The sequence below is a fragment of the Panulirus ornatus genome, chromosome 2 (assembly GCF_036320965.1).
Source record: "Panulirus ornatus isolate Po-2019 chromosome 2, ASM3632096v1, whole genome shotgun sequence".
Taxonomy (NCBI): Eukaryota; Metazoa; Arthropoda; class Malacostraca; order Decapoda; family Palinuridae; genus Panulirus; species Panulirus ornatus.
The window spans coordinates 52073089-52098492 of NC_092225.1; the positions used below are offsets into that span (position 1 = coordinate 52073089).

Here is a 25404-nt window from a genome sequence, read left to right on the forward strand (position 1 = left end):
CCCGCACAAAATCTCCTTATAATCCATCAATAATATTGTGAAATATCCCATCTCCAATTAAGCTTTATAGTCTTACTCTACACGCATCCTTCTCCTACATCAACCATTCTGTCCAGTTCCTCCTCTGCATTATGTAATCAAACGGCGTCATCTGTATACAGCACCTCCTCCCCTCCACCATAGGTCCGTTTGTACGATACTACCACCGCCCATCCCGTTCTCGTCACAGAGACTCTCCTATTCATAGAAACAAGTTAACCAACCATGATACAAAAGAAAAACGTTGGAGTAGAGAGACTGCACGAGAATTAGAAGCACAAAACATACAATAAATCTAATGAATGATGAATGAGAAATGTGTGGTATTCATTCTGCCAAATTAGACGAATTCTTAATCCCTTTCTCAGCTGAAGCAAAGAGTAATAGCGTCAAATCGTTTCTTTCTTGTGGTCATAATTTTGTGGTTCGTCTCCTCCCTAAGCGTTAATACGTCCTACAAAAATGTTATGGGGAAGGTTGTTATCAAGTCATTAAGTCTCAGGACCTAGTCTTACTGGGAGAGTTCTATACACAAACTGAGGCTGGCGGTGGCATGATTCTTGCTGTTGACCGTGGGTTGGGATGGGGTGCCGACCTGCAACCCATGGGACGAGGTGATCTCAAGCAGATGATGATGATGGTGGCGGGGTATAATATACAGGAACATATGGTCAAGTCCTTTTTAAGGATATTTTTGACGTCCTCAAACGTCTCTTTTTTCCTCTTCCTCTTCCTCAAGGTTCGACACGAGCGACGTCGGAGGCCTTACGTTTGGGGACCAGTACATGCAGGTGTCCACCAGGCTGGCGTCGCCAAATCTTTACGGCTTCGGCGAGGCTTCCCATGACCGCCTGAAACATGACCTGGCCTACCAGACGTGGCCCATGTTCTCCAGGGACCAACCCCCACGTGGGGTGAGTGTGTGTGTGGGGACGGGGAAAGGGGAGAGGAGGGTGCGTGTACGGAGGTGTAACTGTAAGAGACAGGGTTAGTGCGTAAGTGTGTGTGTGTGTGTTGGAAGGAGAGAGAGAGAGAGGATAACTGTGGGAGACAAAGAAAACGGATGTTAGGGTAATGATAACGACGATTTGTGATGATAATGGTCATTAGTGGAGGTGATCGTTGACACAGGGTGATGTAAGGAATGCTGATGATGAGTGATGATGAAGTGTATCGTGTTGATGACTCCGGCTAATGAAAGCTATCAGTGTCTAATGACGTTGGCCGTGATGTCCACTGATGTTAAATGAGGGTTTTTAACTGATAGCCACATTGATGGCACGAGGGATCACGACCAGCGGTGATCCATGATAATATTCGTGTTTCTTATCTCCAGTAAAGATAAGGCTATTCGTAATCGAGGAACTACCTTTAAAACTCTTGAACCGCATTTGTATCTCTTATCTCTCTTATTTCTTTCAAGGTTGGGAAGAATATGCACGGGGTTCACCCCTTGTACATGGTCATGGATGGGGAGGGCAGCGCCCACGCAGTCCTCTGCCTCAACAGCAATGCAATAGGTAAGTTCTCATGGGGGGGGTGTAAGGTAAGGCATATGGGGTAATCCCTTTACGGAAGGCAATGGGTAAACATGGTTCATGGGTAGAGTGAGACTATGAGGTACATTAGATTTGGGTCGTTTTGCCAGAACGATGGGTATGGTCTAATGGAGTTATGGGGGCAGTATTCTGTATGGGGTAAGGAGCCTACCCATGGGTAAGCCCAACATCAAAACTTATGGGTAAATCACGACCCATGGGTAAACTCATCAACGAAACCCATGGGTAAGATCACGACCCATGGGTAAGATCATCAACGAAACCCATGGGTAAGATCACGACCTATGGGTAAGCTCATCAACGAAACCCATGGGTAAGATCACGACCCATGGGTAAGATCACGACCCATGGGTAAGATCACGACCCATGGGTAAGATCACGACCCATGGGTAAGCTCACATATGCACATGGGTATGGCATTTCGTAAGTCATCATATGCTCTTAATGTTATTTATGACAGCAGCAAACTCTTGAGCCTTATTCAAACATCAAAAACCTTTGAAGCTTATTCAGAAATCAGGGACTTATGAACCTTATTTGAAATAAGAAGCCCCTTAAGCCGTATTTAACATGACCAATTCACCAGTCTTATGCAACGTCTCACAATTTTAAACTTTATTTTGCCTTATGATAAAAACCTTTGAACCTTACTGAACTTTACACACCACTGAACCTCCTTCACATCATGTACCACTGAACCTTGTTCTTAAGACTCTGAACTATTCTGAAGTTCAAAAATAGGCTGTAAAATTTTCATACAATTACTGTAACGTAAAAATGTAATCCTTGTGATGCCTCTGTCCCAGCCATAAATCCCTGCCTTCGGATTTAAATTACTCAGATAATGCCTCTGTATTCGAAAGCTGATTTTCCTGTGACTGTTAACACGATAAATCCCTTATAAATCAACTGTACCACGATTAAATCCCATATCAACAGCGATTCCATTCTATGTACATCTTGTACTTCCAGTAAATCCCTTACACATCTCTCACACCACAATGAATTATCTATAAATCTCCCATATCACAACAAATCCCTTACACAATAAATCCCTTACACATCTCTCACACAATGATAAATTGTTTATAAATCTCTCACACCACAACAAATCGATTATACATCTCCCATACCACAATAAATTCCTTTACACCTCCCATAACAAAATAAATCTCTCATACATCTCCCGTACCACAATAAATCTCTCATACATCTCCCGTACCACAATAAATCCCTCATACATCTCCCGTACCACAATAAATCCCTCATACATCTCCCGTACCACAATAAATCCCTCATACATCTCCCGCCTCATTAGAAAATCCCCCTGTAGGCCCGTCCGTAATCCCAAGTCTTCAGTAACCGAACCCTCATAAGTCCTCATTCACATCACAAACGTTTCCCTTCCCTACAGAGGTGGAGACGATGCCCCTGCCTGGCCTGACCCTTAGGGCCATAGGGGGTGTTCTGGACCTGTACTTCTTCCTGGGCCCTAGCCCGAAGGAGGCGCTGCAGCAGTATGCCAGGGTGGTTGGTCTGCCGGCTCTCCCGCCCTACTGGGCTCTGGGCTTCCAGCTCTCCAGGTAAGGTGGAAGAAATGTCTCTGGGGTTAAGGTGGAAGACATGTCTCTAGAAGGTATGGTGAAAGGCATGTCTCTGGGGTTAAGGTGGAAGACATGTCTCTAGAGGGTATGGTGAAAGGCATGTCTCTGGGGTTAAGGTGGAAGACTTGTCTCTAGAGGGTATGGTGAAAGGCATGTGTCTGGGGTTAAGGTGGAAGAAATGTCTCAGGGGTAAGGTGGAAGACATGTCTCTAGGTGGTATGGTGAATGGTACGTCTCTGGGGTTAAGGTGGAAGACATGTCTCTTGGGGTAAGGTGGAAAACATGTCTCTAGGCGGTATGGTAAAAGGCATGTCTCTGGGGTTGAAGTGGAAGACATGGCTCTGGGGGTCAGGTGGAAGGCATGTCTCTTTGGGATTTCCAGGTTGAGGGTGTCTGGAGCCTCAAGGTTTAGAGGTCAATCTATGGAGCTGATATTTTGAGCCTTGAGGTTTAAGGTTGATCTGAGAGGGTTTCAAGGCTGATGGGTACATCTCATGGTTCAGGGAAGGCCTATGAGGTCTCAGGGCTTGGAGGGGGGCTTTGGGATCTCATGGTCTGGGATGATCTTTGAGGTCTCATGGCCTCGGGTAGGTCTTTGAGGTCTCAAGGCTTGGAAGTAAGGTCTTTGGGGTCTCAAGGTTTGAAGGTAGGCCTTTGAGGTCTCAGGTCTTGGAGGCAGGCCTTTGAGGTCTCAGGTCTTGGAGGCAGGCCTTTGAGGTCTCAGGTCTTAGAGGCAGGCCTTTGAGGTCTCAGGTCTTGGAGGCAGGCCTTTGAGGTCTCTGGTCTTGGAGGCAGGCCTTTGAGGTCTCTGGTCTTGGAGGGAGGACTTTGAGGTCTCATAGCTTGGTCTCCGAGGTGTCAACCATGCTGGATGCGTCTGCAAGGGCATGCGGTGAGCGTGTCGCAAAGGACCTGAAGGGGGCAAGGGCTTAGGAATAGACACGGCCCCAGGGCTTCTGGAGAAGGAGGTGACAGGAGCGCCCTGCAGGAATCATGGACTCCCTTCTGTATTCCTTTCAAGAATGATAATACATTCCTGCGTGGGAAGCGCTCTTGGCTGAACATACCCCCAGTACACAAACATACCGGGTTTTATACCTGCAGGGGAAGAAGGTAATTCCTTCAGACGAACATTCTGACTTTCAGCATTTCCCTTTGTAATGGAATATCATCTCACTGGACGGGGGATTTCATGACCCTTGAGCACGACGGTACGACCCTTGAACACGACGGTACGACCCTTGAGCACGACGGTATGGCCCTTGAACACGACGGTACGACCCTTGAGCACGACGGTAAGGCCCTTGGGTAGTACGGTACGACCCTTGAGCACGACGGTACGATCCCTGAGGACGACGGTACGATCCCTGAGCACGACGGTAAGGCCCTTGGGTACGGCGGTACGACCCTTGAGCACGACGGTACGATCCCGAGGACGACGGTACGATCCCTGAGCACGACGGTACGACCCTTGGGTACGGCGGTACGACCCTTGGGTACGACGGTACGACCCTTGGGTACGGCGGCACGACCCTTGAGCACGACGGTACGACCCTTGGGTTACGACCGCTTGACCTTTGACCTTCGTACACTATTATTTGTTAACGTCATTACGAATCTGATAATAATAATAATTATAATTTTTGTAACGGAATATCATCTCACTGGACGGGGGATTTCATTAGAAAAGATACGTCACCTTCGCCTCCCTTTTCCAATAAACCATAGCTATATACCAGTGTCTCCCTTCCTCAGGTACGGCTACAACTCCCTTGACAACCTGAAGGCTGCTGTCTCGCGCACCAGACGTCATGGTATTCCTCAGGTAAGTGAGAAAAAGGCGCAAGCTCTCAGTCTCTCTTTCTCGCCCGACATCAAAATATTTCTCAAGAGCCATCGCTCTGGTACGTAGACGGCCTATTTTTATTCAGTGTCTATTTGTCAAACCTATTCCATGTAAACTTTCCATATGAATATTAACACAGGATCCTCACACACTCTTTAACTACATCTGACGCCTAAAACGTATGTAATTATTTCCCTCTATGATAAGATCAGCGAAGAAAACGGAGTCATGAGAATCATCATATTGTTAGGAATATAGAAATGGAGCGATAAATCTATCTGTAATATATATATATATATATATATATATATATATATATATATATATATATATATATGTGGTGTGAGGTGGTTTGATCGAGTAAGTAACGTAAGGGTAAGAGAGATGTGTGGAAATAAAAAGAGCGTGGTTGAGAGAGCAGAAGAGGGTGTTTTGAAATGGTTCGGGCACATGGAGAGAATGAGTGAGGAAAGATTGACCAAGAGGATATATGTGTCGGAGGTGGAGGGAACGAGGAGAAGAGGGAGACCAAATTGGAGGTGGAAAGATGGAGTGAAAAAGATTTTGTGTGATCGGGGCCTGAACATGCAGGAGGGTGAAAGGAGGGCAAGGAATAGAGTGATTTGGAGCGATGTGGTATACCGGGGTTGACATGCTGGCAGTGGATTGAATCAAGGCATGTGAAGCATCTGGGGTAAACCATGGAAAGCTGTGCAGGTATGTATATTTGCGTGTGTGGACGTATGTATATACATGTGTATGGGGGTGGGTTGGGCCATTTCTTTCGTCTGTTTCCTTGCGCTACCTCGCAAACGCGGGAGACAGCGACAAAAAAAAAAAAAAAATATATATATATATATATATATATATATATATATATATATTCGCCTTTTAGACTGTGGGCGATAATATTTTGCCACGTATCCTATTCCACCAATAATGTGAGAGATTCTATCTCCTTACCAATGAGCGGTGGCATTACATCTCGCTCGTCAGAGGCCTGTAACACCCCTGGCAGAGTTGCCAACTTAGAGCTTTTGGCGCTAGATCAAGCGCTTTTTATAGAGATCTATCGCCTAAATTTCGTAATTACCGCTTTTTTTTTTTTTCATCTATCGCTAAACTTAGTATTATTTCAATATATGAAGAAATTCAAACATTAATTAAAAAAAATCTAATGTGATTTAGGAAGTTTATGATCGAAACCTATTAAAATAACAAGGAAAAACAATACAACTATTGCACGTAGTTCATTATCAGCAAAACGATCATGTTCGAAAAATTCTTGAACAGGTTCAGTTCGGGCGCATTCCGCGGGCTCCCCAAGTCGAACCCCGTTCAGTTCAGGTTCAGTCAGACTCTCGGTGGTGACGCGTGTGGGTGTAGCCCATTACAGTGAACGAACACAATAATAAATAAGAAATAGACTCAACATTTCAGAGCAGAGTGGTTGAAAGATCCCAAATATGAAAAGTGGTTACGAAAAGCAGAGGAGGATGACACACACAAAATACAGCGTGTCCCAAAAAATGTTCTCACATTTTGACAGCCTATAACTCAATTTTTTTTTTCTTTTTTCGGATCTGAAAAAAGGAAAAAAAAAAATTTTGTGAGTTATAGGAGGACACCCTGTGTCTTTGCAAATGCTGCCACTGTCCACTGTCTGTCTGCCAAACGTACGTAGTGACACTGAAAGCCACAGCAATGCATCGAAACACATGAAAGCTGAAGAGTTATTCAGTACTCAAAGACAAACCACAATTCCGTTTTCAAAAGGCGAGTAGTGACGACAACGCACGGCAGACTGAAGTAAAATGTATCGCTATTCATTGTAGAACATTGTTCATGACGTGTTGTTCATCATCTCAGCTGTTCATGACGTGTTGATCATCATCTCAGCTGTTCATGACGTGTTCTTCATCATCTCAGTTGTTCATGACGTGTTGTTCATCATCTCAGCTGTTCATGACGTGTTGTTCATCATCTCAGCTGTTCATGACGTGTTGATCATCATCTCAGCTGTTCATGACGTGTTGTTCATCATCTCAGCTGTTCATGACGTGTTGTTCATCATCTCAGCTGTTCATTACGTGTTGTTCATCATCTCAGCCGTTCATGACGTGTTGTTCATCTCAGCCGTTCATGACGTGTTGTTCATCATCTCAGCTGTTCATGACTTGTTCATCATCTCAGTTGTTCATGACGTGTTGTTCATCATCTTAGCTGTTCATGACGTGTTGTTCATCATCTCAGCTGTTCATTACGTGTTTTTCATAATCTCAGCTGTTCATGACGTGTTGTTCATCATCTCAGCTGTTCATGACGTGTTGTTCATCATCTCAGCTGTTCATGACGTGTTCTTCATCATCTCAGCTGCTCATGACGTGTTGTTCATCATCTCAGCTGTTCATGACGTGTTGTTCATCATCTCAGCTGTTCATAACGTGTTATTCATCATCTCAGCTGTTCATGACGTGTTGTTCATCATCTCAGCTGTTCATAATGTGTTAGTCATCATCTCAGCTGTTCATGACGTGTTGTTCATCATCTCAGGTATTCATTACGTGTTGTTCATCATCTTAGTAAACTGTGCAAAGCGCGATTTGCAGAAAGTAAAAGAAACAAAGAATTTCAAGTTAACAAGGTGGGAGTGTAGTGCAGCTGTGTGCAGTGTGATCACCCCGCATTTTAACAGTGACTTGAAAAGTGAGACAGACAATCAGAAATTTATGCCTCTTAACTGATGAGCGTAATGACATTACAGTAACGAAACTATTGGCTATCGCTGACCCAGTTCTATCCTGAAAGTAAGAAGATTGTAGTGACTTTCTCGGACTTTGATGAGGTGACTGACTGTAATGCTAATGGGATATGTGATGCCATCAAGAAGTCCTCGAACAATAATGGGTTGAAGTTACAAAACCTGGTTGTAATTGGCACCGACAATGCTTCTGTGATGACAGGTGTGGACAGTGGAGTGTATACTAAACTCAAGTTAGAAGTTCCTCATCTGATCAAGTGTGTGTGTGTGTGTGTGTGTGTGTGTGTGTGTGTGTGTGTGTGTGTGTGTGTGTGTGTGTCTGTTTGTCGTTCTCTACTGCTAGCTGTGTCGCATGCTCCAGCAGAGTGTCTCCCTAGGAAGGTGGATTTCATGACCAGAGAGACCTATAATTGGTTCTCCCACTCTTTAATTCGTTAAGGAAGATACAAGATCAGCTCTTTGATGAATGATGGTCAGGCACCAGTGAAATTAACACAGCCCGTCAACTGAATCAGCAATTACCAGAATACTGCAGCAGCGGTGGGTTGAACTTAAGACTCACTTACTTTGAAATGCCAAGAAATTTGAGAGGTGTCACACAGCTCAGATCCTCTATGACATGTTTTGTGATAAGAAAGACTATGCCTTCCTTATATCCCTGAAGCCTATTCCTGGAGACGTTCAGCGTGTAAATGAGACATCTGAAGCCAAGGTACAGGATCCAACCAATCGGTTCTGTGACCTTATTGAACTTGTAGATTCCATAAGTTCTAAGGTCCCTCACCTCAGGTAGAAAATTAAAGGAATGAGATTCAGTATAGAACTACTTAGACCCACATCCGTACTTAAGATACGAGGTTGAAATGAGATGGTACAAAGTAAGTTGTCTGTTGAAAAAGATATTCGAGGAAGATGCATACAGCTTGTAGTGGAGTTGGTGACACAGCTTCGTCAACGTTTGCCAGACAATGTCCAAGTGTCACAGTCAATGTCATCACCGAGTGCAAGCGAATGCCTGCAACCCATAAAACCTCGAATACTGGAAGTAGCAAAGATGTTTACTGATAACGAAGAAATTCTCACACGCATTGAGTTCCAGTGGAGGAAGCGTCATCATGTATTGTGGAAACAGAACACTGGCACCAACCTTAGCACTCTGGGCCTGAGACAGCCTCGTCCAGGGATGCAACGGGAGAAAATCCCTCCAGTGAACTTTCTATGTTGGCTTTGACTGTGTTGACAATGCCTCACTCCAACGCTGATGCAGAGCGTATCTTTAACTCATATGAACATCGTCAAGTCAAAGCTTCGAAAGAGAATGAGCATCAAAAGCTTAAAATGCAAAGCTAACTACCAAGTATGGACTGAAGAGAAATGGAAACTGCTGATATGGTTATCAACTACACATGGAAGTACTGGAAAACATTGGGTTATTGAAAGCATACGAGTCATCACAACTACAACCACAACCCTCAAATAGACCACCACACAACCCCAGGGCACCGAGAACGAAGAGACTGCAGATTGGGAATGAGCAGATCTGGAATAATGGTGAGGTTGTAGCGTTAAAGTAGTTAACCGTACCTGTTATTAATAATCTGGCACGTCAAAGAGCAGAAATAATTCGAAGAACATCTTTTCGCTATCCTTTTAGTTAAGATTAGCGCGCTTTTTTTTTCTCTCTTTAGCACACTTCGGGAGTGAATCTAGCGCCATCTGAAATTCTTTTGGGGTTGTCAACTCTGCGTCTTTGTTCGCAGGATGTCCAGTATGTCGACATCGACCACATGGACCGTCGGATGGACTTCACCTACGACGACGTCAACTTCGCCGGGCTGCCACAGTACATCAGGGACGTCAAACGTCAGGGGCTCCGCTTCAGCGTCATCCTGGACCCGGCCATCAACGCAGAGGTAAAACTGACGGTGTAATCCACCACCACTGCCTTCGTATCCCAACACAAAGAAGCACAAAATCAAATCAAATTATTGAGTGGACGGTCGAGTTCGCGCTCAAGGGGTCCCTGTTTCCCATCGCGCTCAAGGGGTCGTGATAAAGAACTCTTAGTTTTAAAACTTGCTATAAAAAGACAATCTTAATTAATGCAAAAATAAAGATAGTCTTGATTAATCCAAAAATAAAGATAATCTTAATTAATCCAAAAATAAAGATAATCTTAATTAATCCAAAAATAAAGATAATCTTAATTAATCCAAAAATAAAGATAATTTCAATTAATCCAAAAACAAAGATAATTTCAATTAATCCAAAAATAAAGATAATTTCAATTAATCCAAAAATAAAGATAATTTCAATTAATCCAAAAATAAAGATAATCTTAATTAATCCAAAAATAAAGATAATCTTAATTAATCCAAAAATAATCTTGCTTGATCCATTATGTCCTCTGCCTCATGCCCTTCACAGATGAGTCCCCAGGAGTACCCCGTCCATGCACGTGGCCTGCAGGAGGACGTGTACATCACGTGGCCGCAGGAGATGGTCCCCGGGGAGAACTACGGCGCTGGGGACATCATGCTTGGATATGTGAGTACCCGCCATGTCTCTTTGTATGTCCTGTAGGACACAGGAGGGAGGGAGTCGGTGTCTCCTTAAGTCACTTTCAGGATTCGTGGGTGCTCTCGTACGTGCCTTGTAGGATAGGCTGGTCATCCTATGTATTTCATAGGATACGCAAAAGCCTCCGTCATCTTCTGTCAGACGCGAATATTCCCCTGTATCTTGAAGGAGACGCGAATATTCCCATGTATCTTGAAGGATACGTGAATATTCCCATGTATCTTGAAGGATACGTGAATATTCCCATGTATCTTGAAGGATACGTGAATATTCCCATGTATCTTGAAGGAGACGCGAATATTCCCATGTATCTTGAAGGATACGTGAATATTCCCATGTATCTTGAAGGAGACGCGAATATTCCCCTGTATCTTGAAAGAGACGCGAATATTCCCATGTATCTTGAAGGATACGTGAATATTCCCATGTATCTTGTAGATACGCGAATATTCCCATGTATCTTGAAGGATACGTGAATATTCCCATGTATCTTGTAGATACGCGAATCTCTCCATGTATTTTGTACGATACATAGGTCGTCCTCTGTATCTCCTATCTAGGACATGTGGGTCGTCCTCTGTATCTCCTACCTAGGACATGTGGGTCGTCCTCTGTATCTCCTATCTAGGACATGTGGGTCGTCCTCTGTATCTCCTATCTAGGACATGTGGGTCGTCCTCTGTATCTCCTATCTAGGACATGTGGGTCGTCCTCTGTATCTCCTATCTAGGACATGTGGGTCGTCCTCTGTATCTCCTACCTAGGACATGTGGGTCGTCCTCTGTATCTCCTACCTAGGACATGTGGGTCGTCCTCTGCATCTCCTACCTAGGACATGTGGGTCGTCCTCTGCATCTCCTACCTAGGACATGTGGGTCGTCCTCTGTATCTCCTACCTAGGACACGTGGGTCGTCCTCTGTATCTCCTATCTAGGACATGTGGGTCGTCCTCTGTATCTCCTATCTAGGACATGTGGGTCGTCCTCTGTATCTCCTACCTAGGACATGTGGGTCGTCCTCTGTGTCTCCTAGGACACGGTCCTCTGCACCGTCTGTAAGACACACAAATCTTTCTATGTATCTTTCAAGATACGAATCTTTACCATTTTCTATATCTTTCATCATTTTCTCACTTTCTTTCACTCTTCTCTTCACAACGTTACGTTTCTCTTTCTTCTTTCGGTCATATTTGCATCATCTCTACACAATCAAATGCAATAAAAACGTCCCTTTAGTCCCATATTATATCTACCAATCTCTGGGGTTACAGAGGAGAAGCCAATCATATCACGTTATCAATTCCTTGCTTCGCTAAGCAGGATAATCAGAAGGATTAATTTCTTGATCTGGTTAGCAGGTGTAGCCGGATAAGCGAGCAGTCTAACTGCTTGATAAAGTTACCACATGTGGCCGGATAACCGTACAATCTTACTCCTTAATTTGATCGGCAGATGTGGCCGGATAACCGAACAGTCTAAATTCCTCCATTAGGCTGGCAAGTGTGGCCGGATAACCGGACAATCTTCCTCATTAATTAGATTAGCAAGTGTAGCCGGATAACTGTACAGTCTAACTCCTTGATTGGATCGGCAGATGTAGCCGGATAACCGAACAGTCTTGATAACCGAACAGTCTACTTCCTCCATTAGGCTGGCAAGTGTGGCCGGATAACCGGACAATCTTACTCACTAATTAGATTAGCAAGTGTAGCCGGATAACTGTACAGTCTGACTCCTTGACTTGGTCGGCAGGTGTGGCCGGATAACCGGACAGCCTTTCCGGACTACTTCCGGACGTCTACGAGGGACTGGTGGCAGGGCGAAGTGTCGCGACTGCATGAAACGCTGGAGTTTGACGGTCTGTGGCTAGTGAGTATCTCTGATAGATAGACAGATAGATAAGAGATAGATAGTTAGATAGATAGAGAAACAAGTTGTTAGTTAAATTAAGGAATAAGAAGGCAGTGATAGTATATATATATATATATATATATATATATATATATATATATATATATATATATATATATATATATATATATATATATATATATATATATATATATCCATGATTCTATGGTTAATAGATATGTGGATAGATAGATAACATAACCCAACACAGCAAAGGTGGAAATTCATGAATGCAATAATGACAGTAAACTTAGGCTTTTATAAACAGGCAGTGACCCTTATGTGCACTAAAGGACAGAGAAGAATACCACACTCTTCCCCCCCTCCTCCTCTCCACCATACGACTATCCCAAAGCCTGCTTGCCTATCCCCTTGTCCTCGCCCTTATTCTGTAGAAGACGGGATGACTGCTATCACCTTGCAGGACATGAACGAACCCACCAACATTGGCACCAACGAAGACCATCCCTCGAACTGGCCCGAGGACAGACCGGCCTGGAGTCTCGTGTGTCCTCGCTCTCGATGGGACGACCCACCCTACGGCACCGCCGCCGTCAGGGGCAAGGGCAAGAGGTAGGTGGTGAGAGAGAGAGAGAGAGAGAGAGAGAGAGAGAGAGAGAGAGAGAGAGAGAGAGAGAGAGAGAGAGAGAGAAGCACAAGACGCGGACGCCTTCAAAATGGAACAAAAGAATCCAAAATAAATCAAGATTGGATTGACTATTTTGTCTTGCAGATGTTGTAAAATACTTGAGCAGTATTTCACTTGTTTTTATATTTTCGTAAATCATTCCCTCTATATGTCTTCCATCTCTCTTATACATTCCATCAACCTTTAGATCCTTCCTACATCATACTTGGCGTCCTTTTAATCCTTCTCGCCTCGTTCCTCACGTCCCATTCTTTTCCCTGTGCCACTTCTGTAAGTCGCTGCTTCCCATATAGTTTCTCTGTAGCGACCAGACACACGAGCATGGACCGTTGTAAACCCTATATTTCTTTCCCCCCTATTACAGCACAGCTGTCCTATTCACCTCCATTTTCCATTCCATCTCCCCACATGTATATAACCTTGCTAGGCGAGCTCTGATATCTACACTGTTCTCAAAGTCTTCGTAATTCCCTTCCATCCATGATGGGGGTTTACGATGGCTCATCATGTACACTGCCTCTGTCTTCCAGGCTGTCAGACAAGACCCTGTGTATGGTGGGTCGTCAGGGCGAAGAGAGGGAACTACGTCACTACGACCTCCACAGCCTCTACGGCTGGTCCCAGACCGAGCCCACGTTAAGGTACGACCTCCTGGGGGCGTCTCACAACATGTATACACCCACGACCTCCTGGTGATCTCACAACATGTCTACACCCACGACCTCCTGGGGATCCTACAACATGTCTACACCCACGACCTCCTGGGGGTCCCACAACATGTCTACAATCACGACCTCCTGGTGGTCTCACAACATGTCTACACCCACGACCTCCTGGAGGTCTCACAATATGTCTACACCCACGGCTTCCTGGGATCTCACAATATGTCTACACCCACGGCTTCCTGGGGTCTCACAACATGTCTGCACCCACGACCTCCTGGGGTCTCACAACATGTCTACACCCACGACCTCCTGGGGGTCTCACAACATGTCTACACCTATGACCTCCTGGGGGTCTCACAACATGTCTACACCCACAACCTCCTGGGGTCTCACAACATGTCTACACCCACAACCTCCTGGGGTCTCACATCATGTCTACACCCACGACCTCCTGGGGGTCTCACAACATGTCTACACCCCCGACCTTCTGGGGGTCTCACAACATGTCTACACCCACAACCTCCTGGGGGTCTCACAACATGTTTACACCCACGACCTCCTGGGGGTCTCACAACATGTCTACACCCACGACCTCCTGGGGGTCTCACAACATGTCTACACCCACGACCTCCTGGGGGTCTCACAACATGTCTACACCCACAACCTCCTGGGGTCTCACAACATGTCTACACACACGTTCCAATACTCAGATATAACACTTATATGTCTACACCTCATCTAAACAACCCCTTTCCCCCTTAGTGCTTGTGAGACATTTAACATCCATACAGCTATACTTGCAAAACCCATGTTTTGATGTGAAATATAACATCTCGAAGCTTACAAATGCCTCAAAGTGAAAGTAAATTTTGTAATCATGTTTATATCGTAATAGGCTATACCCCAAAGTTAATCCCCTTGTTCGAAGCGGATTTAAACACGTACATCAGGTTCTAACCCCATGTTAATCCCTCGATGTTAGTCGATTTTTCTCTTTTGTACAGGGAAAGTTAATACCTAAAATTTAACATCCTGTGGATGCACTATGTTCACATATCCTGATCTTCAATAGCATGTTCAACACTTTAGACAGGCCATTACCACAGCATAGTTAACACCATAAATAGGTCATACGATAATCAAGTTCAGCGTCAGAGAAAGGTCACACAGTAACACCTCCAACGCTACAGAAAGGTCATACAACAACACCTCCAACGATACAAAAAGGTCATACAACACCAGCACCTCCAACGCTGCAAAAAAAGGTCACACAGCAACACCTCCAACGTCACAGAAAGGTCATACAACAACACCTCCAACGCTACAGAAAGGTCATACAGCAACATCAACGCTAAAAAAGGTCATACAACACCAGCACCTCCAACGCTGCAAAAAAAGGTCACAGAGCAACACCTCCAACGCCACAGCAAGGTCATACAACAACTCCAGCGCTACAGAAAGGTCACACAGCAACACCTCCAGCGCTACAGAAAGGTCACACAGCAACACCTCCAGCGCTACAGAAAGGTCACACAGCAACTCCTCCAGCGCTACAGAAAGGTCACACAGCAACACCTCCAACGTTACAGAAAGGTCATACAACACCAGCACCTCCAATGCTGCAATAAAAAGGTCACACAGCAACACCTCCAACGTCACAGAAAGGTCATACAGCAACATCAACGCTAAAAAAAGGCCATACAAAACCAGCACATCCAACGCTACAAAAAAGGTCACAGAGCAACACCTCCCACGCCACAGCAAGGTCATACAACACCACCTCCAACGCTACAGAAAGGTCACACAACATCATATGTAACGCTGTCAATGCATCACGTTTAGTGCCAAATGTCTCTTAAAAAAAAAAAAAATATTCCCTCCTCCTCCTGCTGCTGCCTTCCCCTGTATACAGAGGTCTCCAGACGGCGACGCAGAAGAGGGGCGTCGTGGTCAGCCGTGCCACATACCCGAGCAGCGGCCGCTGGGCTGGCCACTGGCTAGGTTATAACACGGCCAGGTGGGCCGACCTACACCACTCCATCATAGGTCAGTTCTCTCTCGTCCTCCATAACCTGCTTTCTGAGGGGTATTTGGGAAGTACTAGGGGGGGTATATATTATATATATATATATATATATATATATATATATATATATATATATATCATAGAACATACAAACCTCCAACAGCCAGGATCGAACCCAGGACTCCTGTGCAACAGGCGGGAGCGCTACCGCTAGGCTGTTGGAGGTTTGTATGTTCTATGCATATATATATATATATATATATATATATATATATATATATATATATATATATATATATATATATATATATATATACGTAAGGGTAAGAGAGATGTGTGGAAATAAAAAGAGCGTGGTTGAGAGAGCAGAAGAGGGTGTTTTGAAATGGTTTGGTCACATGGAGAGAATGAGTGAGGAAAGATTGACCAAGAGGATATATGTGTCGGAGGTGGAGGGAACGAGGAGAAGAGGGAGACCAAATTGGAGGTGGAAAGATGGAGTGAAAAAGATTTTGTGTGATCGGGGCCTGAACATGCAGGAGGGTGAAAGGAGGGCAAGGAATAGAGTGAATTGGAGCGATGTGGTATACCGGGGTTGACGTGCTGTCAGTGGATTGAATCAAGGCATGTGAAGCGTCTGGGGTAAACCATGGAAAGCTGTGTAGGTATGTATATTTGCGTGTGTGGACGTATGTATATACATGTGTATGGGGGTGGGTTGGGCCATTTCTTCCGTCTGTTTCCTTGCGCTACCTCGCAAACGCGGGAGACAGCGACAAAGCAAAAAAAAAAAAAAAAAAAAAAATATATATATATATATATATATATATATATATATATATATATATATATATATATATATATATATATATGCAAAGGGCATTTTAAGAATTATGGGTATCTTTTGTCAAACTAAATTCCTCGATATTTTTCGATTTTTGTTTTCTTTTGAGAAGGGGAAGGGGGGATTTTGAGATAGGTTTTGAGCTGGGGGTGACAATGAGGAAGATATATGAAAAAAAAAAAAAAGACTCGATGTACATTTGAAGCACTGGACCCCATCCAACTGAACACAATTCCACGTTTTTTTATATATTCTTTTCTTTGGAGGAGGGGATGAATGTTTCTGGCAGTGTTTGGCATACGGTAAAAGGTGGATTTTGAAGGTAATTGGACTATTTGGAGTGATATGGTCATGGAATGCCTTCAAAAGCAGTTCAATGGCTACTTTGGATCAAATCTCAAGATTCTTCATCAACTCTGTCAACCATTTCTGAACGCATTAACAACTACAACAGAAATGAACATGTTCAACAATGACTTTACCGATATAAAAACAATTTTTTCCCTCTCTCTCTTGTTCATCCAAAAGTACACTCCACCACCGTTGAACTCTCTGATAAGATGGGACGTCACGAGTTCAAAAGTTGAACTCTCTTATGACTGACTTAGAACGTTCATCCGAAAGTTCAATAAACCCAATTGTACGTAAGTAGTCTCGACCCCTTCTGTTCATCCTAAAAGTTCAACAACCACTATTAAACCCTCTAGGCAAAATGAACCCTCTATTGTCCATCCAGAAGTTTAATTAAACACTCTTGAATTCTGAGGTATGCTGAAACCCCTCCCGTTCATCCAAAAGTTCAATAAAACCTTACTGAACTCTTAGGTATGATGAACCCCTACTGTTCACATAGAAGTTCAGCAAAACGCAGCTGAACTTCCAGGTATGCCTGACCCCCCGATTGTTCATACAAAAGTTCAGTAAAACGCAACTGAACTCCCAGGTATGCTGCACATGCTCTTGTTCATCTATGTGTTCAATAAAACGCAATTGAACCCCTAGGTATGTTGTTCAACATGCTGACCCACTATTGTCCAGCAAAAAGCAGTTGAACTCCCAGGTATACTGCACATTCTCTTGCTCCCCCATGTGTTCAGCAAAACGCAGTTGAACTCCCAGGTATACTGTACATTCTCCTGCTCATCCATGTGTCCAGCAAAACGCAGTTGAACTCCCAGGTATACTGCACATTCTCCTGCTCATCCATGTGTTGAACCCACAGGTATGTTGGAGTTCAACATGTTCGCCATCCCGTATGTTGGGGCCGACATCTGTGGCTACTTTGACGACACGCTGGAGGATCTCTGCCAGCGCTGGATGGAACTCGGGGCGTTCTACCCCTTCAGCCGCAACCACAACGATATAAAGGCCAAAGACCAGGTGAGTGTGACCTCTGGGGGCTCAAAGGTCAAGTGGGCATGACCTTCGGGAGGTCAAGGGTCAAGTATGATCCTTGGAAGGGTCACAGGTTGCCGGTATGACTTACGTAAGGTTAGAAGTATGACCTCCGGAAGGTTAAAGGTCAAGGACGACCTTAGAGAGGTCTTAGACCAAGTACGACCTCTGGGAGGTCTTAGTCCAAGTACGACCTCTGGGAGGTCTTAGGCCAAGTACGACCTCGGATGTCAGACCAATTACGACCTCTGAGAGGTCTTTGACCAAGTACGACCTCTGCAAGGTCACTGACAAAGTGAAAACGACCCTTCAAAGTCGGAAGACAGCATGAGAACGATCCCAACTCATGAACCCATGTCAGTACGACCTTTAATTTCTATACGTATGTCAACACGACCCCAACAGACCAAGGCAATGGTTCCCCACCTTTTTTTTCCTATGACGACCCATATCAACTTTTCCAAAGTTACGACGACCCCAAGTTTATATATCGCATGTTTACCAAATGGCGTCCTACCTTCGTCTCTTCGATGTATATCAACTGACTTATATTTCTCTCTTGTGTCTCCCCTGATGATGTGATTATTACACGAAAGTGCACTTGGGAACTTATCGTGTTTCATTTTCCCCGTGGACTCATAGGAATATATATATATATATATATATATATATATATATATATATATATATATATATATATATATATATATATATATATATATATCCCTGGGATAGGGTAGAAAGAATACTTCCCACGTATTCCCTGCGTGTCGTAGGCGACTAAAAGGGGAGGGAGCGGGTGGCTGGAAATCCTCCCCTCTCGTTTTTTTTTTTTTTTTAATTTTCCGAAAGAAGGAACAGAGAAGGGGGCCAGGTGAGGATTTTCCCTCTAAGGCCCAGTCCTCTGTTCTTAACGCTACCTCGCAAACGCGGGAAATGGCGAAAAGTATGAAATATATATATATATATATATATATATATATATATATATATATATATATATATATATATATATATATATATATATATCAGGACCACTTTTCAAGGGATTCCTGCAGCTCCAAGGCTGCGCTACACTTAGTAGCAGGAACAACATGGACTCCTTTAAAGCAAAAAGTGGACACAATCTCACCAAAGGTAACTTTTCATTAGTGGCGTAACCTTAAGCAGGCGGAGTCCGGTAACGCCTGTCTACTCAGGACCCCTTTTCATGAAAGGGGTTCTGAACCCCCTTCCCCAGGAGTTCCAAGGCGGCGCTACTTTCAGTAGCAAGGCATCGACGTACCCTCGAAACCTGTACTACTTTACTTACTGGATGGTTCTTTAAGCCTCTTGGATTCTAAGAGAAACACTGAGGCTCAAATGTAACTTTCATAAAGATGATCTACCACCTTACGAGGCCCTTAAACGCTCGTGAACTTTCTCCCAGACTGTAGAACTCCTGAATAACCAAGGAACCCCTTACCTTCAACTCCCAAGGACCCTGACCCAACCTGAATATCCATTTATCATATCAATTACATTGAACACCTCTTTAAACACCAGGGCCTGTGTCCCTTAAATTCCCAATGACCCTAATCCAACCCGAATGTCTTTATATATATATATATATATATATATATATAATATATATATATATATATATATATATATATATATATATATATATATATATATGGCGGGGTGGCGACAGGACTGCATGAAGGCAGCAAGTATGAATATGTTCATGTTTATATATATGTATATGTATGTATACGTGGAAATGTATAGGTATGTATATGTGCGTGTGTGGGCGTTTATGTATATACATGTGTATGGGGGTGGGTTGGGCCATTTCTTTCGTCTGTTTCCTTGCGCTACCTCACAAACGCGGGAGACAGCGGCAAAGCAAAATAAATAAATAAATAAATAAATATATATATATATATATATATATATATATATATATATATATATATATATATATATATATATATATTCCCACGTGTCTCTAATTTCACCCTGAACCCATTTGGTTCAGGACCCTGGACTGTGGCCCAGTGTGACAGCTTCCGGGCGAGCAGCGCTACAGATCCGCTACACGCTCCTGCCCTACCTCTACACCCTTCATCATTTAGCCTCGTCACAAGGGCTGCCCGTCGTCCGCCCTCTCTTCGTAGAGTAAGTAAATGTGTCCCACGAGTTCTTCAGTCCCTTGCCATTCCTCCCCAACTGAGTACATCTGTCAATGACCTTTCAATTAACCAATAAATAAAAAATGGCAGCCTTCATTTATATCAGTCGTGTTATCTGATAACCACTTACCCTTGCGATAAAATTTTTAATGATGTAAATATCTAATCTACATTTTTTATAATAAAACTAACATAGAAAATGTCTACAAAATCATATTTTTGCATATCTATCACAGGTTCCCCAATGACACAAGAACTTTGACTATAGACGACCAGTTCCTGTGGGGTTCTTGGTTCATGGTAGTCCCCGTCATAAAGGCGGTAAGTTACGTTTTCTTTGTATAGTTCTAACAAAAAACGAAACCTATAGTATAGTATACTATAATATTCTGCTATGGTCTTTATTCATCAATACTGCACTATAATTAGTAACATATATTGTGCTGCATAGATCTATTTGCATAATACTGGGTTTAAGATTTATCTTTAGGCCTAAAAATTGCCAGAAGTATAATCCTAAGATCACATACACTCACTACACACGTGACCCTCATAGTCGAATGTAAACAATTAGGTTTCCAATTAAGACGATGAGATCACAACAGTATTTCTAAATGCTATATCTTCACTATCACAAGTCTATCAAAAAAAACCTCGCTATCGCTCCAACACTTACGACTTTACACCTTATGAACTTCTGTAAGATAATACTATTGTTTATCAGTGAAAAAGAAATATCTTGTAGTTCGTAAATCCAGCGAGACTTTTTTCAGTCTTATATAGATTATCACTAATACCATTAAGTCCGTTTTCTTTCATCAATGGCTCACGAAAGGGTGTACACTCCCATTTTTCAAGAGCTTTCCTCCAACAAAAGCTTGTCTTAATTTAGACCCTTAAACCTTCAGCAAAATCCTTAGGTATGCTGGTCTACTGAGGCCAGGCCATCATACCCAAGGGTCGTACCGTCGTGCTCGAGGGTCGTACCGTCGTGCTCGAGGGTCGTACCGTCGTGCTCGAGGGTCGCAGAGTCGTGCTCGAGGGTCGCACCGTCGTGCTCGAGGGTCGTACCGTCGTGCTCGAGGGTCGTACCGTCGCACACAATGGTCGTCTCTTACTTAATTTCATGTTATGTCCTCGGGTTGTTCTATCCCTACATCTCTCAAAGAACTGTTCACTGTTCACATCATCGAACTGTTTTCGTGTGTGTGTGTGTGTGTGTGTGTGTATGTGTGTGCGTGTGGCCAAACGACCATCAACAAAGTCAAAGTAACAGAAGCAACAACTTCTACTGACGTACTTACACTTCCATTCCCAGGGCACGACATCCAGAAAAGTGTACTTCCCCAAGTGTGTGTGGTACGATTACCACAATGTAAGTATTAAGTAACACCACCTATTACTTATTCCCGTCACGAAAAATTGGCTGAAGAAATAAAAAATAAATTAGATTTATCTTTCACTGAGATAATGAAATTGTAATTCCAATATCATAACAGGATGATCTGATTTGACTTCAGGGCACGACGGTAAATAATACCTTGGAAGATATCGCGGCTCCTCGAACCCACGTCCCCGTGTTCGTGAGAGGTGGTGGTATCCTTGTGAGCCAGCGACCCCGGGCCAACACCCTGCTTTCCAGGTCAGTGAGGATAATAAATGAGGGGGAGGAGGAATTGGCATAACTGATGACAGGGAATAACTGATTGGGAATGGTGAGAAACTGGTAAATTGGATAATAATTAGGGAGAGGACAATTACTGAGGGAAGGCCAATATCTGATAAGGGGATAATTAGTTATTACTAAGATAACTAATAAGGAAGGGAGGTGGTTAAATGTGAAATGGGGATAATTACTAAGAAGAATGATTAATGGGTAAAGGAGATAACTAACAAAAATGATAATGAAAACGTGATACACGATTAACTGATGGGTAACAATTATATCCGGGACACGGCTAATCATCCTATAAAATTGATCCTATGGGTAGCAATTAGTGGGTAAGGGGAGCTAATGGGTCATTATCACCAGAGGAATGGTGAAGGGATGAACGAAATCAACAAACATACTGGGAGACCAATCATGACCTGTGAGAAATGGCGAAACACAGTGACACAATCGGTCGGAACTACTGATTAATCATATTCATTTCATGATCTTTCAAACCGATTCTGAAATTTTGAGCGAAAGATCTTCAATATCATACACACACACACACACACACACACACACACACACACACACACGCACACATACACAAACATACACACAACAATAACAACAATAACAAGAACAGTGAATCACGGAATCCTCAAATCACAAAATAAAAATCTATAAGAACAAAGCCTTCCCCTTCATTTCCTATCTTAATAAATTTCATCACTTGAAAAAAAAATACTTTTTTTTCACTCTAGCGCATGACTTTCCCTGTAGAAAGTAATACTTTTCGTGTACTTTCTCTTGCAAGATCTTGGATTTAATGGTCACGGACAGCTTCGTGACATACAAGTAAAAATCAAACATAATTTCTTGATAATTTTTTCACTAATTAAAATCAAAATAAAATTTCATCCTAATTTCAACCACAGGTGGACATGTATCCCGTTTTCTACCATGTTTAACCCTCCTATTACCAGTTTAGGACACTTTTCCTTAATAAGTTCCAGATATTTTCATATAGTTTCGAGGCCAGAGCACGTATTAACGCCCTCCTGCGTCTGCTCCTTCTGCAGGAGGGAGCCCTTTGGTCTCACCGTCGCCCCGGACCACGAAGGTCGAGCGGAGGGACTCTTATACTGGGACGATGGCCAATCTATACGTAAGTACTGCATTAACAGATACCATTTTCTTCCTCTCCCCTTAACTGCTACAATTTGTACCTCGACATCTGCCTTAAACCGTCGACAGGTCGACCGACCGACCGAATTCGACGCGTGCTGATGAAAATTAATCATCGCTCGCGCATCATGTTGTGTAGGGTCTTACTTACACACATACATATATCGACCACTGGCTTACAGAGATACATATATCGACCACTGGCTTACGGAAATACATATATCGACCACTGTCTTATAGAGATACATGTATCGACCACTGTCTTACAGAGATACATATATCGACCACTGTCTTATAGAGATACATATATCGACCACTGTCTTACAGAGATACATATATCGACCACTGTCTTACAGAGATACATATATCGACCACTGTCTTATAGAGATACATATATCGACCACTGTCTTACAGAAATACATATATCGACCACTGTCTTACAGAGATACATATATCGACCACTGTCTTATAGAGATACATATCGACCACTGTCTTACAGAGATACATATATCGACCACTGTCTTACAGAGATACATATATCGACCACTGTCTTATAGAGATACATATATCGACCACTGTCTTACAGAGATACATATATCGACCACTGTCTTATAGAGATACATATATCGACCACTGTCTTACAGACATACATATATTGAACCACTGTCTTACAGAGATACATATATCGACCACTGTCTTATAGAGATACATATATCGACCACTGGCTTACAGAAATACATATATCGACCCACTGTCTTACAGACACATATATCGACCACTGTCTTACAGAGATACATATATCGGCCCACTGTCTTACAGAAATACATATTTCCGAAAGATCAATACTTTATGGAGTGACTAGTTCATTAACTGAATGTTAAATGAACACTCATACATATAAGGCAAAACGCGAAAGATTATAAATATTAACCATAACCAAACTCAGACAAATGTAAGATATAAAAAGTATGCAAATTATCGATTTCTACAACTTGTTTGAAATAGAATCTTAACTGCTCTAAAATTTGATAAAAACTAAATCATTCTTCTATTCAGTTGATCTTTCTGCTGCTAATTATGAATCAATAACTAGAATTAATGTAGTTATTTCTTTCCCACACGACTTTGCCTCAGTTTCCCCTCCCGTCACCATCATTTTCTGTCACACCTTGACTCTCTCATGGCTGGGCAGACGTCCACTCTAATTGGCAGAGATTACCATATACTAATTACCCCTTCCTCACCTTGAAACAAGCAATAGGTTGTTATTGTTGTAGTTCGTTGGGTGTTACGGCCAGCGGCGACCAATGAGCAAGGTCATTAGGCCTACAACCCATTTTAATGTTACCTATTAATTTAGTCTCTATATCCTACTATTATTCTATACATCCTATCTTGCTGTGAATACTAGAATACATATACATCTATATTTTAGATAATGTATATGTTATGGGAAGAGAGAGAGAGAGAGAGAGAGAGAGAGAGAGAGAGAGAGAGAGAGAGAGAGAGAGAGAGAGTGCGTGTGTGTGTGTGTGTTCTGTGTGTGTGTGTGTGTGTGTGTGTGTGGATATTACACCAACGTGGCAGCTATACACTACCCAGTGGGTACAGCAGCATCCACTGTGGCGGCCGCAATATGGAACTGAGGAAGTGACAGCAAAGATGAGAGGCAGACCCCCTCACCATGCACGTAGGATATAGTGAACATGAGGTTGATCCATCTGCCCAGCACCACAGTGGTACCAGCCACTGTGAAAGAGCCACACCACTGGAGTGTTTAATGAATCGGGCAGGCCATATCCATGACGTCAGAACAGAAGATGGACACTGGCATGGAGGCAACACCATCACAAATGTGGAACTTCCTCAGTTTTAGAAAGTGTCCCGCCACCTGATTCGTCGATATGGCCCTAACGAGTAGATCACCACTAGCCAGTTTCCTAACCCTCTGAACAACGGCTTCCAGCCTCACCATCAGTAACTTTCCTGGTCAAGGAGGGAGTGAGTGAGAGGCCAAAAATACACGAATATGAACCAATAGCACATTTCTCTTCTTCATACGGGGGTAAATGGGTGGCTTGCGAGGGTTACGCTCCATCTGCTGAGGTGGCGTACCACCCCAGCAGATGGGCTTGGCGTAAAAAAAAAGAAAAGAAAATGTGGCTTTCTTAAAAGGCATAGACAAACAACTTGCCAGTAAAGTGTCTCAAAGTAGGTACATCGGAAATATCAGATGTATCAACAACTTCCAACACCATAAAAACAGAAAAAAAACAAAACAAAAAAAAACATGAAGAAAGCGTCAGCGAGCCAGCGAGCTCAGCTTCATCGTCACGACCAGCAACTTGACAACGGCTGAAACGCGACTGCGCATGCGTGAAGTTGATGGCCGCCTCTCTATATACTCGGAGCCTAAAATTGTTGAAAATACTTGGTCTCCTAATGTACCTAAGGGAGCCTGATACATGGAAATTATTGGGACAAACCAGAGTCATTTTACGAGTTGAAAAGAC

The 25404-nt window shown here is 43.2% G+C and overlaps 1 protein-coding gene across 3 annotated transcripts in view; it reads left to right on the forward strand.

Moving 5' to 3' along the window:
* Window positions 1-25404, forward strand: part of LOC139756360 (maltase-glucoamylase-like) — a 70762-nt gene that overhangs the window by 10878 nt on the left and 34480 nt on the right. For all 3 annotated transcript variants that reach the window (XM_071675729.1, XM_071675740.1, XM_071675748.1), the window contains exons 4-19: window positions 779-953; window positions 1463-1559; window positions 3013-3181; window positions 4958-5027; window positions 9570-9722; window positions 10237-10356; window positions 12141-12257; window positions 12724-12872; window positions 13479-13589; window positions 15526-15659; window positions 17706-17863; window positions 19899-20038; window positions 20289-20373; window positions 21371-21427; window positions 21573-21694; window positions 22786-22871. In XM_071675729.1, coding sequence (XP_071531830.1) covers window positions 779-953; window positions 1463-1559; window positions 3013-3181; window positions 4958-5027; window positions 9570-9722; window positions 10237-10356; window positions 12141-12257; window positions 12724-12872; window positions 13479-13589; window positions 15526-15659; window positions 17706-17863; window positions 19899-20038; window positions 20289-20373; window positions 21371-21427; window positions 21573-21694; window positions 22786-22871 — 1943 coding nt within the window. The remainder of the gene's footprint in view (window positions 1-778; window positions 954-1462; window positions 1560-3012; window positions 3182-4957; window positions 5028-9569; window positions 9723-10236; window positions 10357-12140; window positions 12258-12723; window positions 12873-13478; window positions 13590-15525; window positions 15660-17705; window positions 17864-19898; window positions 20039-20288; window positions 20374-21370; window positions 21428-21572; window positions 21695-22785; window positions 22872-25404) is intronic.